Below are 19004 nucleotides of genomic sequence, written 5' to 3'. Positions count from 1 at the left end.
TGTAATATAATATCCTGAACAGGATCCTGGAACAGAATAAGGACATTAGGGAAAAATTAAGAAAACCTGAGTAGAGTATGGACTTCAGTTAATAATAATATCAGTACTGGTACAACAACTATAACAAATGTACCATACTACATAAGGTGTTAATAACAGAGGAAACTGGATATGGGATATTTGGGAACTCTCTGTACTATCTTTGAAATTTTTCTGTAAATTAAAAATTGTCCTAAAACAACAAATCTATTTTTAAAAAGCTGGTATAGCTATATTTTCATTCTACAGTTGGCCCTCCAAATTTTTGGGTTCTGCATCTGCATATTCAACCAACTGCAGAATGAAAATATCTAGGGGAAAAAAATTCCAGAAAGTTCCCCAAAGCAAAACTCAAAGTTGCTGCACACCAGCAACAACTTACCATTTACACTGTATTAGAATATTATGAGTAATCTAGAGATGATTTAAAGTATATAGTAGGGGGACTTCCCTGGTGGCGCAGTGGTTAAGAATCCACCTGCCAACGCAGGGGACACAGTTTCGATCCCTGGTCCAGGAAGATCCCACATGCTGCGGAGCAACTAAGCCCATGTGCCACAACTACTGAAGCCCGCCCCCCTACAGCCCATGTTCCGCAACAAGAGAAGCCACCGCAAGGAGAAGCCTGCGCACCGCAACGAAGAGTAGCCCCCGCTCGCCAAAACTAGAGAAAGCCTGCGTGCAGCAATGAAGACCCAATGTGGCCAAAAATAAATAAATAAAATAAAATAAAGTATATAGTAGTATGTGCATAAATTATATGAAAATACTATGCCATTTTATATAAGGGACTTGAGCATCCATGGATTTTGGTATCTGCAGGGGTCCTGGAACCAACCTCCTGCAGATACCGAGGGGCAACTGTATTCTATATTATCATGTCTATGTCTATATTATATAGAAGTTTAAGACACACACACAAAATTCTTATAGATAAAATAGTCATTACTTAATGATAAAAAGTTGAAATCACCAGGATATTTTATTTCTAAACATGAGGGATAAGTAAATGGATGATGGTTTATTAGTCATTATTCCTCATATGTAGTTATATATTCTTTCTCAACAAATGAAATTTCATAATAAAAGAAAAAACCTTAGTGAACATTCTGCTGAGCTTTGATCAATGCTAAGGCAGCAGATATAATTAGTTCTGTATATTGATAGCAGCATGTTGGTAAAGGCAATGGAAAAGCAGGCACTCCAATACACTGTTGGGAAGATTAAACAGACATAATCTCTACAAAAGCCAATTTGATGATGTCTACTAATGTTATAACTGCACATACCCTTTGACTTATAGCAATTCCACTCTAGTCATTTTGCACATGTGTAAAATTATTTTACACAGTTGTTTATGACAGCACTCTTTGTAGTAGTAAAAGATTACAAACAGCCTGGATGTCCATCATTAGGAGACTGGTTATATAACCACACATTTATGTAACAGAATACTATACAACTACAAAGAAAAAGAAAGCTCTTTATACACTAATATAAAATGGTATCTACCATATATTGCTAAGGAAAAAAAAGCAAGCATAGAACATGATGTATACTAGTCTAGAATATATTAACATATAAACTAATTGTGCTCAATATTCTGTTTGCCTCTCCAAATTTACTCCTCCTCTTTCTCCACCCTGCTTTGTGCACTGGGAGGCTGACCAAACAAAACTGCACCCTCTAGGTAACCTTCCCCTCTAGCTTCTGATGTGCTTTGGCAATTTAAAATCCTGGCTCCTTACTTGCTAGAAACCCATGGGATTCCATTAAATAAATTTGCCAAGTCTGTTTCCTTACCTGTAGAATTAGAACACTACCTATTGTGTAGAGCTTTTGAGAAGCTTAAAATAATATAGGCAAACTGATTGACATAGTGCCTGGCAAAGAGTCAGTGCCTGTAGTGATAGCTACTGATATCACTGTTAATATTATTAAAAGAAAATATTATAAAATAAAATAGTAACAACTATTAATTTTAATTGCTAGATTTTCTAGGAAAGGTTTCTCCCAGGAATCATTCCTCATCATCCCTAGTGAATATCTTTTCCTTCTAAGCTTTACACTCCACTTAACATTTGACAACCAGTTTTTGAGGGTAATTGTTAGTTATCTTGTCTCTACACAAAAGTTTGAATTAATGCTTAGTTGAGAACAAAAAAGAAAAAACAAAGCTGTAATAAAATTTAACTTGAAAATAATCTAAGAATTTACATAAAGAGTGGAAGTGGCAACACTGATATCAGTTAAAATCAACTTTAAGACAAAAAACTAGAAACAAAGAAGAACATTTTATGATGGTAAAAGGGACAATCCATCAGAAAGACATAACAATTAGAAACATTTATGCACCTAACAACAGTCCAAAATAAACGAAGCAAAAATGGGCAGAACTGGAGAAACAGACAATTCAATAGCTGTAGACTTCAATAGTCCACTTTCAATGAAGAATAGGTGAAAGAACGACAAGGAAATAGAAGACTTCAAAATTCTGAGTCAACTAGATATTTATATCACACTCTACCACCACCACCACCACCAACAGAACACACATCTTCCCAAGTACACATGGAAAATTTGCAAGTATAAAGCTTGCTAGGCTATAAAACAAGCTTTAATCATTTAAAAGAACGGATAGCAAAGTATGTTCTTTGATCACAATGGAATGAAATTAGAAATCAATAAGAGAAGGGCATTTGGGAAATTTACAAATATGTGAAAATTAAACAACACACTCTTGAATAATCAACAGGTCAAAGCAGAAATCCAGAGCTTAGAAATTTATAGCTGTAAACTACTACATTAAAAAAGAAGAAAGATCAAGAGAATGAGAATACAAGCCGCAGACTGGGAAAAAATATTTGCAAAAGATATACCTGATAAAGAACTGTTATCCAAAATACACAAAGAACATTTAAAACTCAACAATAAGAAAACTGATGTTAAAAACAATCAAGGGCTTCCCTGGTGGTGCAGTGGTTGAGAGTCCGCCTACCGATGCAGGGGACACGGATTCGTGCCCCGGTCCAGGAAGTTCCCACATGCTGCAGAGTGGCTGGGCCTGTAAGCCATGGCTGCTGAGTCTGCGTGTCTAGAGCCTGTGCTCCGCAACGGGAGAGGCCACAACAGTGACAGGCCCGCATACAGCAAAAAAAACCCCAAAAACCAAAAAACAAACAAAAAAAAACAACAATCAAAAGACTTAACAGACACCTCATCAAAGAAGACATAAGACTCTTTTTTCTTCCTTTTTTTTTTTTAACATCTTTATTGGAGTATAACTGCTTTACAACGGTGTATTAGTTTCTGCTTTATAACAAAGTGAATCAGTTATACATATATATATATCTGCATATCTCTTCCCTCTTGAGTCTCCCTCCCTCCCACCCTCCCTATCCCACCCGTCTAGGTGGTCACAAAGCACTGAGCTGATTTCCCTGTGCTATGCGGCTGCTTCTCACGAGCTATTTATTTTACATTTGGTAGTGTATATATATCCATGCCACTCTCTCATGTTGTCCCATCTCACCCTTCCCCCTCCCCGTATCCTCAAGTCCATTCCCTAGTAGGTCTGTGTCTTTATTCCTGTCTTGCCCCTAGGTTCTTCATGACCATTTTTTTGGTTGTTTTTTAGATTCCATATGTATGTGTTAGCATACAATATTTGTTTTTCTCTTTCTGACTTACTTCACTCTGTATGACAGACTCTAGGTCCATCCACCTCATTACAAATAACTCAATTTCGTTTCTTTTTACGGCTGAGTAATATTCCATTGTATATATGTGCCACATCTTCTTTATCCATTCATCTGTTGATGGACACTTAGGTTGCTTCCATGTCTTGGCTGTTGTAAATAGAGCTGCAATGAACATCGTGGTACGTGACTCTTTTTGAATTAGGGTTTTCTCTGGGTATATATATGCCCAGTAGTGGGACTGCTGGGTCATATGGTAGTTCTATTTTTAGTTATTTAAGGAACCTCCATACTGTTCTCCATAGTGGCTGTATCAATTTACATTCCCACCAACAGTGCCAGAGGGTTCCCTTTTCTCCACACCCTCTCCAGCATTTATTGTTTGTAGACTTTTTGATGATGGCCATTCTGACTGGTGTGAGGTGATACTTCATTGTAGTTTTGATTTGCATTTCTCTAACGATTAATTATGTTGAGCATTCTTTCATGTGTTTGTTGGCAATCTGTATATCTTTGGAGAAATGTCTATTTAGGTCTTCTGCCGTTTTTGGATTGGGTTGTTTGTTTTTTTGTTACTGAGCTGCATGTGCTGCTTGTAAATTTTGGAGATTAATCCTTTGTCAGTTGCTTCATTTGCAAATATTTTCTCCCATTCTGAGGGTTGTCTTTTGGTCTTGTTTATGGTTTCCTTTGCTGTGCAAAAGCTTTGAAGTTTCATTAGGTCCCATTTGTTTATTTTTGTTTTTATTTCCATTTCTCTAGGAGGTGGGTCAAAAAGGATCTTGCTGTGATTTATGTCACAGAGTGTTCTGCCTATGTTTTCCTCTAAGAGTTTGATAGTTTCTGGCCTTACATTTAGGTCTTTAATCCATTTTGAGTTTATTTTTGTGTATGGTGTTAGGGAGTGTTCTAATCTCATACTATTACATGTACCTGTCCAGTTTTCCCAGCACCGCTTATGGAAGAGGCTGTCTTTTCTCCACTGTATATTCTTGCCTCCTTTATCAAAGATAAGGTGACCATATGTGCGTGGGTTTATCTCTGGACTTTCTATCCTGTTCCATTGATCTATCTTTCTGTTTTTGTGCCAGTACCATACTGTCTTGATTACTGCAGCTTTGTAGTATAGTCTGAAGTCAGGGAGCCTGACTCCTCCAGCTCTGTTTTTCTTTCTTAAGATTGCTTTGGCTATTTGGGGTCTTTTTTGTTTCCATATAAATTGTGAATTTTTTTGTTCTAGTTCTGTGAAAAATGCCAGTGGTAGTTTGACAGGGATTGCATTGAATCTGTAGGTTGCTTTGGGTAGTAGAGTCATTTTCACAATGTTGATTCTTCCAATCCAAGAACATGGTATATCTCTCCATGTATTTGTATCATTTTTAATTTCTTTCATCAGTGTCTTGTTATTTTCTCCATACAGGTCTTTTGTCTCCTTAGGTAGGTTTATTCCTAGATATTTTATTCTTTTTGTTGCAATGGTAAATGGGAGTGTTTTCTTAATTTCATTTTCAGATTTTTTATCATTAGTGTATAGGAATGCCAGAGATTTCTGTGCATTAATTCTGTATCCTGCTACTTTACCAAATTCATTGATTAGCTCTAGTAGTTTTCTGGTAGCATCTTTGGGATTCTCTATGTATAGTATCATGTCATCTGCAAACAGTGACAGCTTTACTTCTTCTTTTCTGATTTGGATTCCTTTTATTTCTTTTTCTTCTCTGATTGCTGTGGCTAAAACTTCCAAAACTATGTTGAATAAGAGTGGTGAGAGTGGGCAACCTTGTCTTGTTCGTGATCTTAGTGGAAATGGTTTCAGTTTTTCACCATTGAGGACAGTGTTGGCTGTGGGTTTGTCATATATGGCCTTTATTATGTTGAGGAAAGTTCCCTCTATGCCTACTTTCTGCAGGGTTTTTTTTATCATAAATGGGTATTGAATTTTGTCGAGAGCTTTCTCTGCATCTATTGAGATGATCATATGGTTTTTCTCCTTCAATTTGTTAATATGGTGTATCATATTGATTGTTTTGCGTACATTGAAGAATCCTTGCATTCCTGGGTGTTTGTAGATTTTTTGATGATGGCCATTCTGACAGGTGTGAGAAGGACATAAGACTCTTAATAAGCACATGAAAAGACACTCAACATCTATGTCATTAGGGAATAGCAAATTAAAACTGGTGGCGCAGTGGTTAAGAATCCACCTGCCAAGGCAGGGGACACGGGTTCGAGCCCTGGTCCGGGAAGATCCAACATGCTACGGAGCAACTAAGCACGTGCGCCACAACTACTGAGCCTGAGCTGTAGAGCCTGTGAGCCACAACTACTGAGACCGCATGCCACAACTACTGAAGCCCTCGCACTGCAATGAAGAGTAGCCCCCGCTTGCCGCAACTAGAGAAAACACACGTGCAGCAACAAAGACCCAATGCAGCCAAAAATTAATAAATAAATTTATTAAAAAAAATAAAACAATGAGATATAAATGGCTAAATCCAAAACACTGACAAAAGCAAGTGCTGCAAGGATACAGAGCAACAGGAACTTATTGCTGGTCAGAATGCAAAATGTACAGCCACTCTGAAAGACAATTTGGTAGTTTCTTACAAAACTAAACATACTCTTACCATATGATCCAGCAATTACACTCCTTGTTATTTACCTAAATAAGTTGAAAATATATGTCTGCACAAAAACTTGCACACAGATGTGTACTGCAGCTTTATTTGTAATTGCCAAAACCTGGAAGCAACAAGATGTCCTTCAGTAGGCGAATGGATAAATAAGCTGTGGTATGTCCAGACAATGGGATATGATTCAGTATTAACAAGAAATGAACTATCAAGCCATGAAAGACACGGAGAAACTTTAAATATATTTACTAAGTGAAAGAAACCAATCTGAAAAGGCTACATACTGTATGATTCCAGCTATATGACATTCTGAAAAAGGCAAGACTATGAAGACAGTAAAAAGATCATTGGTTGCCAGGGTTTAGGGAGGAGGATGGGATAACTAGGAGGATATATTCACAATATATTCCCTATTGACAATTAAGAACACACACTTGCCACCACCCTTCCATTCTGGCTGCCACTAAGTACCAGAAAAGATGCAGACTTTGGCCAGCTAGCCAGACAGACTGAGTCTAAATCCATATGAAAACTCTTTTTTTTTTTTTTTTGCGGTACACAGGCCTCTCACTGTTGTGGCCTCTCCTGTTGCGGAGCACAGGCTCCGGACACGCAGGCTCAGCGGCCATGGCTCACGGGCCCAGCCGCTCCGCGGCATGTGGGATCTTCCCGGACCGGGGCACGTACCTGTGTCCCCTGCATCGACAGGCGGACTCTCAACCACTGCGCCACCAGGGAAGCCCGAAAAGTCTTTTTTAATACCTGCTACACAGAGATCATCTCATAGAATGTTAACCATCACCTCTTCCTCTCCATCTTTTCTCTTGTCTTCCATTCTTTCTTCTGGCCAGTGTCTCCTAACTGTCATCTGGGGACCAATGGTGGTCCCTGGGAATCAATTAACTGGTTTACTATAGACAGTTTGATTTAAAAAAAAAGTGATAAAAGCTTTGATCACAAACATTTCATAAATTGAAAAGATTAATTTTGACTTTCAAGGAAATTCCTTTAGCTTCTTAACTGTTATGTTCCAAGGGTCACACATGCTTTACAAGGATAGTTAAGAGGGGACTGTTTGTTTAAGCTAACAAACTTTGACATCATGAGTTCTTTACATTGGTTAAATATATATTTTGTTGTTGTTCCTATCAATGTGTTAAATCCCCAATTAGGAAAATGAATCAATGCCTCAAAAGTGTTCATTGAAGAGTAAAAGTGATAAAAACACATTTGACTCAGAATGTCATAAATGATAAATAGTATGATCTTGTAGAGTGAAAACAGTAGGATCTTACAATGGGCTATGACCAGTGAATTACAAGTTATTAGTTTACACTGGGGGACCTCCTTGTTCCAATCAAAGTATAATACATTTTTTTTTTTTTTTTTTTTTTGCGGTACGCGGGCCTCTCACTGTTGTGGCCTCTCCCATCGCGGAGCACAGGCTCCAGACCCGCAGGCTCAGCGGCCATGGCTCACGGGCCTAGCAGCTCCGCGGCATGTGGGATCTTCCCGGACCGGGACATGAACCCGTGTCCCCTGCATCGGTAGGCGGACTCTCAACCACTGCGCCACCAGGGAAGCCCAAAGTATAATACATTTTTAAACAGGGATTGAAACATTATATAACAGGGATAAGAAGCCACTGAAGCATTCATATAATTTTCAACCACTCTAGTAAACCAATCAATACCTGCATTATAAATTTTGTCACTGAAAGCAAAGATTAAAAACTGTGAAGGAACTTTAAGTTATTTTAACAAAAACAGGTGTAACTATGGTCAGCTGCAAAATTAATGATAAATATGCTCAGAAAGAAAACAATTTACTGGTATGTTTCTGTATCAGATGACACTACTGGACATTAATTACATAATGTTAGGTGTGGTATTCAGTGACTAAGAACAGTTACTTTCACAGATGTATGCTCTTAAATATTTTGTTTCATGGCTACAAGAAACCACTAGTATTCACAATATGAATCAACTCTTGGTATGTACATAATATGTAAATTATGAAATACAAACAGTTCTGATTATCAATGAAAATATGCTTTAGAGAAGGGATTTTCCTTTAACCAACAATTATCTTTGAACTTTGACTTGAAAATGTACACTAGGATCAATATGGCCAAAAGCACTAGTCATGTGTGTAGCAAGGAAGAGTATAGCACCTGAAAGTCAATTCACACATGGCTTCATTTACAGACAACACCTGACATTGGACAGTAAGTCTTCTGAGTCTGTTAAAAATTGCATGGAAAATTGTGAATATAATATTCAAACTGCAGTCCCTGAGCAGGTATCTTCAGAATGTTATGTCAGGAAAAAAGAAGCAAATACAACACTCTGCTTTCCTATCTTGTCAGGAAGAAAGATGCTAACAAAAACTATTTAAATGAAGTATGTACCTTTTTTTCCCCATGACACCAGTAAGGTCAGTAAAAAATGTCTATGATTATCTGTGGTTTACTCAAGTGGCAGATCTCTGTGATATTCAGTATTGTGAATAGCTTGAACCTATCATATGAGGGTGAAATAACAAATTCTTAATGATAAAATACAAAGACCAAATCATGATACACATAGCTTAAGCAAAGAGTTTGACTTTTCCAACATGTAGCCATTTTCTTTCCTTGTTGTAGAATGAAATCAGTGTCTTATTATTAGTATACTTAAAAAATGTATTCAATTACCACACTAGACCTAAAAACATGTTTCCTAGAACTGAAATACAACCAGAAGGACAGATTTATCCACTACTATCTTCCAAACTGCAATATTCAACTTCATTTCTGAGTGCCACACATTTGTCAACTCAGTGCTTCATCGGATATTGTAGGTAGTTTTCAGTGAGAACTCTTGCAATAATTTTTGTACCCATCCATTTGAATATCTAAAACATCTAAAAGAATCATTCTATACTTGCTGCTATTCCCAACAACCTATAGTTGAAAAGTGGGATTATCTGATTTAGCAGAACTAAGAAGTAGGAAAAGAAACAGTTAAACACTACTGAGTGCGTGTGCCGCAGCTACTGAAGCCCTCGCGCCTAGAGCCCGTGCTCCACAACAAGAGAAGACACCACAATGAGAAGCCTGCTCACCGCAACAAAGAGTAGCCCCCGCTCGCTGCAACTAGAGAAAGCCCGCGCGCATCAACAAAGACCCAACACAGGCAAAAATAAATAAATTAAAAACAACAACAACAACAAAAAAGACCTGTCAGTGTGGTCCACAAATTCTAAATGTCAGAAATGCTACTTTCTCTACTACACTATTTTTCTTTCAAAGAAAGCTATCACTTCTTCCTATGCATTATGTTAGAGAAATATAGACAGGTATGGAAATTCTGTTTGCCCTTATTATTAATCTTCTCACATTAGAAAAGCACTTCCTCATCTGCACTTATGTTGCCTTATTTTTTTAAAGAAAGGTCTGATTTCAATATGTATAGCACCTAGAAAAAAATAGTCTAATAATTATTTCCTGTTTCTCCTTGAACTCTATTCCTCCACAAAGTCATTTTTTCCTTGACCTTCCCAAAACCCAAACTGCTTTCATATACCTCTTGATTATAGACAAGTGTCATATTAAAAACGCTGAACAACTGGCATGGCATAAACACCAAACAAAGAGAATGACACTAGTTCATAATCACATGGATGTAATGGAACATGCTAACTAAATATCAGCCTTAGTTATAGCTTCCTTTAAACAATCTGCTACACTTGTTTCAACACTAGCCTCATTCTCAAAGACCATTGGTTATTCCTTGCCTGCCAATTCACAGAAAAAGGAAAGTAGTTTTCATGAAAAACAGCCATATAAATTGGATTCCAAACACTGTCTTTTATTAAATATTTAATTTCCCTTTTATTCCTTAATAGAAGAATTAATAAAAATAAGCATTAGAAAGAACACACTATTGTTTTCTTTCTCCCACACCAATGGTTTCCAGAGAATGAGGCTCTCTAGTCAGCCTTTTATTATAGTTTTGTTAACTTGATTTTACCCACACAATTAGATATCCAAGTTCTTTATCCACTCAACCAAATGAAAACATTGAATACATAGACAAATGGATAGATCTGGGGATATATTAAGGATAATGTAAACTGTTAGCAAAACAAATATCTGACATTTAGAGAGAAAACAACAGAAATGGAATAGAGAAATTCACAAAAAAGCAAAGACATGAGTCACTTAAAAATAAACCTAGGATCATAGAGTCATATAACATTTTATATATATATATATATATATATATATATATATATATGTATCTGTGTTGGTTTTAAGGGTCTTCTTACCCAACTTTGGAAAAACTATTAAGTATTCAGCATTGCACTGGGGACATGCCACTCTGGCTGTACTGTTTCCTCTTTGTTTTTCATCCACCCAGCGCTGCAGACAAGCCTGGTGAACCCATTTTGTAGATCCTCTGCATCTGCATGGTCTCACCCATTCAGCTGTTCTATCATCTTCATCAGTGGCAAAACACACCCAGCAACTTCTGTAAATCAAAAGAGAAAATAATGACATTATCATTAACACCCCAGCCTCCTCTTCACTGCAGCTCTCACTTAATGGGATTAGCCTAGTATGTTATATTATAGGAACTTTTAATTCTATACTAAAAGACTGAGGAGAAAAACAACCAACACATTTCCAGTAGAGTAGTTTCTTCTTTTTCTGTTTTTCCTTGTATTCTTCTGCAGAATCTTGTGTTTTCTGAATTTTGTTTTTATGTAACTTCCTCCATCTTTCTAGTAAATTAAGGTTTTTTAAAAAAATTAATTTATTTATTTTTGGCTGCACTGGTCTTTGTTTCTACGTGTGGGCTTTCTCTAGTTGCGGTGAGCGGGGCTACTCTTCATTGCGGTGCACGGGCTTCTCACTGCAGTGGCTTCTCTTGTTGCAAAGCATGGGCTCTAGGTGTGCGGGCTTCAGTAGTTGTGGCTCGTGGGCTCAGTAGTTGTGGCTTGTGGGCTCTAGAGCACAGGCTCAGTAGTTGTGGCGCATAGGCTTTAGTTGCTCCATGGCATGTGGGATCTTCCTGGACCAGGGCTTGAACCCATGTCCCCTGAATTGGCAGGCAGATTCTTAACCACTGCGCCACCAAGGAAGTCCATCTTTCTTGTAATTCTTCATCTTCTCTAATGAACCAGAATGCAAACAGACAATCCTCAAGCTGCTTTCAAGACCTAATAATTCTTCGAGGAGTGATAAATATAGGAATATGTGAAATTCAGTGTATCTGCCATTTCAACAACATTAACTTCTTAACCTCTTGAACTTGGAAAACTAAAGTATTACATAAATGATTTCACATATGGTCTCATTCAGTTTTCAACTGAGACAAAAAACCCCACTCATTTCTCTTTCTGGTAAAGTATGACTATAAGAGAGAAAGATGATTAAATTAAAAAGCACAAAGGGAAGAAGAGATGAAGATATCAGGATAAATTGTTTTAGGATAGTGATATGATAAATTTGGGCCGAAGGGCTTCCCTGGTGGCGCAGTGGTTGAGAGTCCGCCTGCTGATGCAGGGGACACGGGCTTGTGCCCTGGTCCGGGAAGATCCCACATGCTGCAGAGCAGCTGGTCCCGTGAGCCATGGCCGCTGAGCCTGCACGTCCGGAGCCTATGCTCCACAGTGGGAGGGGCCACAGCAGTGAGAGGCCTGCGTACTGCAAAAAAAAAAAAAAAATTTGGGCCTACATGTTTCTATTATAGGTATGATTGGTTTTCCTTTTTTGTGGGAATTAAATTATATTTATTATATTCAAAATCTAAAAGTCAAGTCTGGTATGCTTATATTTTAAAAAATTCTATTGAGATGGTTAATTTTTAAACACTTCCCCATTTTGCTTTTGAGGATACTTCATGAACTCTAATTTGTTCTTGTGGAATTAGGTTGCAATTCCTTATTTTTTTCCTGTCAATTAACACAAGTTTTGACACCAATTTCCATTAGCGCAAATACAATTTAACTCAATGACACCATTCACTCCCCTTTACTACGTTAAAGTTTCACTGCACAATAGGAAACTGCTAATTAAAGCTTGTCACTTACTGTGCACATTTCACTTAATTAGATAAGTGGCTCTGTCAGAACTTAACTATGCTCAGTGGGAAAGACTATATAGTCAGGTACTACATACGGGTGAGGTCTCCAGTCTGTAGAACAATACGAATTTTAATTGTGTGCTCCAATTAAAACTTCGCAATTAGAATACGGAAAAAAAAAACTGAAGTGCATACGTGGCAACAATATCCAAAATTGTGCTTTTACTCAGCTTTCAAATTCAGTCAGATTTCATTTGACCTACCTAGGTAAAAACGAGGTAGGGAGCATTTGTTTGAGCATGCCTGACCCTCTGACCCACCTCAGCCAAGCTGTCTGGGCCCTCCTGCTATCTTACAGTTATCCAGAAATGCCTCCTCCTCCACCTCCTTATTCTTTAAAATTTTATTGTGGTAAAATATACATAACATAAAATTTACTACTTTAACCATTTTTAAGATTGCAATTCAGTAGCACTAAGTCATTCACACTGGCAACCATCATCAATATCCATGATTTGAGTGGGTTTCAACCTAGTTTTTTTCATAAAATTTCAATTGACAAGTATACAGCAAATAAACCAGTTATTTGAGGTGTTAGTATATATTTTCCCCATTTAACCAAGGTAATTTTGTAAATATAATTGTATACCTCTGGGAAATGAAAACCATATTTTGGTAACAAAATATAGGCAGAATATCTAGAAACTATATTTCTAGGTTCTTGTAAGTTTTTCATATTAACAATGGAACATATATGTAGCTAAGTACATCTAGACCAGCATAATTAATCAGTATTAAGGTGAACTGAATCTTAAATTAAGCCAATTTCCAGTCATCAGGAAAAAACAAAATAAAATGTCAAGAACCTTAATACTAAGTTGAACCAAATGAAATTGCCTATATTTATGTTTTTAATTTACATAAATGGCAGCTTAATATACCAATATAATGGGAATATTTGTATAGCTATAATCCCCATAAATTCTGGATAAGTATAAGTTTATTTTTCCCCAACATTTAATAGGAAAAATTTCAAACTTTCGAAAAAAGTTGAAAAACTGGTGAACATCCATATTCTTAACACCTAGATTCTACAATTCTTATCATTTTGCTACATATGTACTTTACTACATATTCTTTCATCAATCTTATTTTTTGATGCATTTCAAAGTTTCAGACATTAGTGTACTTCACCCCTAAATAAACACTTTTACAGTTTTACTTTTTAGAAGGTACTCAACTAACACTTAAAAGAGGCACTTTCCGGATTTTTTTTCTAATTTCACAACTATGGTAGATAAGATAGTTGAATGATGATTTACAGTGAAAACTTATTAGGTGTTAAACCTAATTGGAAGTGTTAATACCCATAACCTTGTTTTTATTGTTTGATTCATAGTGACAGTGAGTATACAGCTTACAAATTTGGATTTTGAAGCTAATGCTCATTAGACATTAACTGAAATTAACTGAAATTATCCTAAAACCCTTATTGATAATAATACTCTCAAAAAGTCTGATATTCAACATCTACCAACGTACCACATCCATTTTCTATTTATTCTAATCGCTAAACAGTACATCTGATAATGGTCATCTGAGATCAAATAGTATTGCCCACAATACGTAAGCTTCTGATAACACCACCAAATTACTTCACCTAAAAATTATAATTTAGATACAAGTAAATGTTATATAAAATGAAGACTTCTAACTTAATAGTACAAAACAAACAAGCAACTGGAAATTACAGAAATTGCCAGCAACATTTACTGAGCATTCACTGATTCCATGTGGTTGCACAAACAAAATAAATGGAAGACTGTACCTATCTGGAAAACCCTATAATTTAATTGGGGCTACATCCAGTAGATACAAGAGATTTAAGGTTCCAGTGAAATTACCATAGGTACATCCATTTTAAGAAGGAAGGATCAATTTGGATAGATCAGGAAAGGTTTCAGGGAGGAGTGATAGCAGAAATTAGCAGGGGCAAGTGATTTTATTGCAGGGATTGTCAAAACAAAGGTCTCAGGACCAGTAGTTCAGGATCACTAGGGAACTTGCAAATTCTCTGGCTCTACTCCAGATCTAGTAAATAAGAAACTCTAGAGGAAGAGGGCCTACAAATCTGTGATTTAACAAGCTCTCAAGGTGATCCCAATATCCAATAAAGTTTGGGAACTGCTGGTGTAGAAAAATGGCAGGTAAAAAAAAGCAAACATATTGGAGAAAGCAGACTGTGAAAGGGATAATTACTGGATTTACTTAAGGTAGAAATAATTGCTTCTGATGACTAAATATTTTTAATATAAATAACAGCACAGAAAATGTTAGGTTCTAAAGAATTTATTAACTGATTTACTACCTTACTAGGTATATGAGTTTAATCTACATAATATGGAAAGAATATTAGTCTGTGAAATAAGGGCCAGGTACATGGGAAATTAAAGCATATAAAAATGTTCACATAAATGTTTTTAGGCAGACAGCCTGTAAGACAGTTATTAGTCTTCAGGGCTGGAAATGAGGGGAGGGAACAAAGTATGTATAGGAATCTTCTCTTCCCTCATTTAAAAAAAAAACTTCTAATAGGCTGACCAGGAATATCACCTAAGAAGGTCTTAAAATTATGCCTTCCCCCTTTGCTTCCCCATACCCTACTCCCTCCTTGATGCAATCTATTTCAGCTATTTATTCCCCAATTCCCCACCTCCTTCCATTTAGGGAGAAAAGAGGTTGTTTGAAAATGATGGGTTTAGAGTTTCTCAAGATCTTAGAATAGAGGAGAGAGTAGAAGCTTGTGGTTTAATGTACAGCACAATTTCTCTTTTTTAGGGACAAAAAGTATACCATACTTTTTAAGGAAAACCACTCTCTTCTCTCCAACATCAGCCATGTATGTGGTTTATTTAGGCAGTTAGTCCCACATCCCCAGCTCCAGGAAGAGTAATCCCTAGATTGGTTTAAGGGAGTATCCCATGTCCTAGATTACAGTTATTGAGAGGCTGGGCCCATAAAGCTAGTTTCATTAGAGTGAACTTCAGAATTTTTGCTGGGAAAGTTGGTACAAAGACTTTCTTTTCCACTGAGCCTGAAGGCAGGAAAAGTGTGAACCTAAATGAGGGTGTGAGGCTCTGCTGCCAGGAGAGCCACAATGTGGAGCCTAAAGAACCCAGAGGAAGCTGAAAGATAGAAACTGATGACTTCGTTTGAGACATGGATCAAGCTGTGCTTAAAGCTAAATATACCCTTGCACTGTTCACTTACATAAACCCACAGTTTTTTTTGTTTTTTTTTTGGTTTAACCAGTTTGGGGCAGATTCCTATCAGACACAACCCAAACAATCTTGTTACAGATTGTGAGAAACTGGATATAAGGGATAGCCCTGAACAATCATATAATGTAGACTCTTAAACAGCTTTTAAAAGGACACTATTTTTTGTCAACGGCTTTGTTTCCTACTGACCGCAACTTGAGCTGAAAAGGCTTAAATAAATCTAATTTCCACTGCAAGTACTTTGAGTCTTGCAAGTTTTTCAATTTCTCACACAGGGCAAAAATATGCTCGTGATTCTGGCTACTGGATCAGGTCATTTCTTAGATAAAAACAGCCAACAAAGATAAAATCAAACATTTTGAAATTAAAAATTCTTACTGACAATGCTATAATATTTGCATTGCAGGATCAATTTAACTATAATTCTACTTTATTACATATTTTAATGTTATAGTTTATAGGATGGCAATTTTAATACCCTTAAAAGGTGAGAACTGGCTATTTGCCATTTCAAAGGACAAAGCCAAAAACCTTTCAAGTCCACACCTAAGAAGAGGTTGTAATATCTGACAAAATTCTAATTAAGAGTTTCTCTTTGAGTCATTTCCTCCCCTTCTTCTCTTCAATCCTCCAATCTCTAAGCAGTGTTCAGTGTGATGCAGAAGCATCATCTGAGAACTTGCTAGAAATGCAGTTTCAGGTCCCACCCCAGACCGGCAGAATCAGAAACTCTGAGGATGGGACCCAACACTACATTTAAACATTTTATTTATTTTAAATTTCTTTAAAAATTCTTCTTTTTTTATTGCAGTAAAATATATAACATAAAATTTGCCATCTTAACCATTTTTAAGTGTATAGTTCAGTGGTATTAAATACATTTACACTGTTGTGCTACCATCACCACCACCCATCCCCATAACTCTTCATCTTATAAAACAAACTCTATACTTATTAAACAACTCTCCAATGTCCTCTCTCCCAAGCCCCTGACAGCCACCCTTATACCTTCTGTCTTTATAATTTTGACTACTCTAAGTACCTCATATAAGTGGAATCATCCAGTATTTGTCTTTCTATGTCTTCAAGGTTCATCCACATTGTAGCATATTGCAGAATATCCTTCCTTTTTATGAGGCTGAATACTATTCCATTGTATGTATATATACCACATTTTGCTTGTCCATTCATTGGTCTTAGATACCAAGGTTGCTTCCAAGTTTTAGCTATTGTGAATAATACTGTTACGAACATGGGTGTACAAATATCTCTTTGAGATCCTGTTTTTAATTCTTTTTGGATATATACCCAGAAGTGAAATTGCTGGGTCACATGGTAATTCTATTTTTAACTTTTTTGAGGAATCACCAACGTGGTATTTTAACAAACCCTTCAGGTGATCGTGATACCGAAGTTTGAGAACCTCTGCTCTGGCCATCCTTCTTTCCTTTTTCCCTTTGTAAGTTTCCTCAACTCACCATAATACAAAAATGAAATTTTATTTTACATTCAATGTAAACATTTTTAAGCTATTTGGTTTTTAATTTAAATAGTAAGCAAAATGCTTGAGATCCTTTTTTCTAAGGAAAAAAGCTAGCTAAATTTGGGGAAAAGATTTTGTGAGTTCAGGATATTCTAACTGGTTAAAGAACTTGGGATGCCTGAGTTCAAATTCCTGCTTACCACTTATTTTAGGTTTAATGACAATCTCTTTCAGGGTTTTTGTAATGCAGCGGTTCTTAACCTGAGGTTCATGAAAAATTTACAGGATTGGTAAATTTGGATGGGAAAAAAAGTAATTATACCTTTATTTTCACTAAACTCTAAATAAAATTCAGTTTTCCTTCAATGATGAATAAACAACTCATAGTAATATTAGCATATAGCAATTAGAAATTAGTACAGTGACCAGAAATTTTCCTATTACAGCTGTGCAGATCTCAAAATAACATTTAACCCACTGCTAATTTGAAATTAATTATCAGACCCACCAGTAATAGATCTTGTATTTGTTTTAAAGCTCATATTACCATGTCACATTTTTAATATTTTGGTAGCTGTATTTCAACGTAATTTGTCCATTTCTGACCTGTATATTTTGTTTTATTCTTTCAAAACATTCTGAGAAGGAACCCATAAGCTTAACTAAACTTCCAAAGGAGTTCTCAGCATAAAAAAGGTTTTATGTTAAAATTCCCTATTGTAGAACCCTCCTACACTGTTGGTGGAATTGTAAATTGGTACAGCCACTATGGAAAACAGTATAGGGGTTCCTCAAAAAACGAAAAATAGAGTTGTCATATTATCCAGCAATCCCACTCTTGGGCACATATCCAGACAAAACCATAATTCAAAAAGATGCATGCACCCCTGAGTTCACAGCAGCACTATTCACCATAGCCAAGACATGGAAACAACCTAATGTCTACCGACAGATGAATGGATAAAGATGTGGTGTGTACACACACACACACACACAAAAATACTCCTCAGCCATAAAAAAATGAAATAATGCCATTTGCAGCAACATGGATGGACATAGAGATTATCATACTTAGTGAAGTAAGTCAGAAAGTGAAAGACAAATACCATATGATATCACTTACACGTGGAACCTAAAATAGAACACAGGGCTTCCCTGGTGGCGCAGTGGTTGAGAGTCCGCCTGCCGATGCAGGGGACGCAGGTTCGTGCCCCGGTCCGGGAAGATCCCACATGCCGCGGAGCAGCTGGGCCCATGAGCCATGGCCGCTGAGCCTGCGCGTCTGGAGCCTGTGCTCCTCAACAGGAGAGGCCACAACAGTGAGAGGCCCACGTACCACAAATCAATCAATCAATCAATCAATCAATCAAACAGGACACAAATGAACTTATCTATGAAACAGAAACAGACTCATAGACAAAGAGAACAGACTTGTGGTTGCCAAGAGGGAGGGATGGATTGGGAGTTTGGGATGAGCAGATGCAAACATATATATATAGAATGGATAAACAACAAGGTCCTACTGTATACCACAGGGAACTATGTTCAGTGTCCTGTGATCAGCCACAGAGAAGAAGAATACGAAGGAGAATGTATGTAGGTGTGTGGCTGAGTCACTTTGCTGTACAGCAGAAATTAACACAACATTGTAAATCAACTATACTTCAGTAAAATAAATTTTAAAAAAAAGATTCTCTATTGTAAAGGATTAAACAAGTGATCATGAAACTGCTTAAGAACTGTCTGGCACATACATAACCACCAAATGAACAGTAGCAATAATGGCACCAATAGAGATG

At 36.8% G+C, this 19004-nt stretch overlaps 1 protein-coding gene across 1 annotated transcript in view; it reads right to left on the bottom strand.

Annotated features, from left to right (window-relative positions):
• Positions 1-19004, bottom strand: part of MARCH5 (membrane associated ring-CH-type finger 5) — a 54826-nt gene that overhangs the window by 25098 nt on the left and 10724 nt on the right. The window contains exon 2 of the mRNA XM_029245623.1: positions 10682-10884. Within this exon, the coding sequence (XP_029101456.1) occupies positions 10682-10884 (203 nt within the window). The remainder of the gene's footprint in view (positions 1-10681; positions 10885-19004) is intronic.

This window comes from Monodon monoceros, unplaced genomic scaffold, assembly GCF_005190385.1.
Source record: "Monodon monoceros isolate NGI ecotype Baffin Bay Population unplaced genomic scaffold, NGI_Narwhal_1 Super_Scaffold_4, whole genome shotgun sequence".
Taxonomy (NCBI): domain Eukaryota; kingdom Metazoa; phylum Chordata; class Mammalia; order Artiodactyla; family Monodontidae; genus Monodon; species Monodon monoceros.
This window is presented reverse-complemented; position numbering and strand designations above follow the sequence as displayed.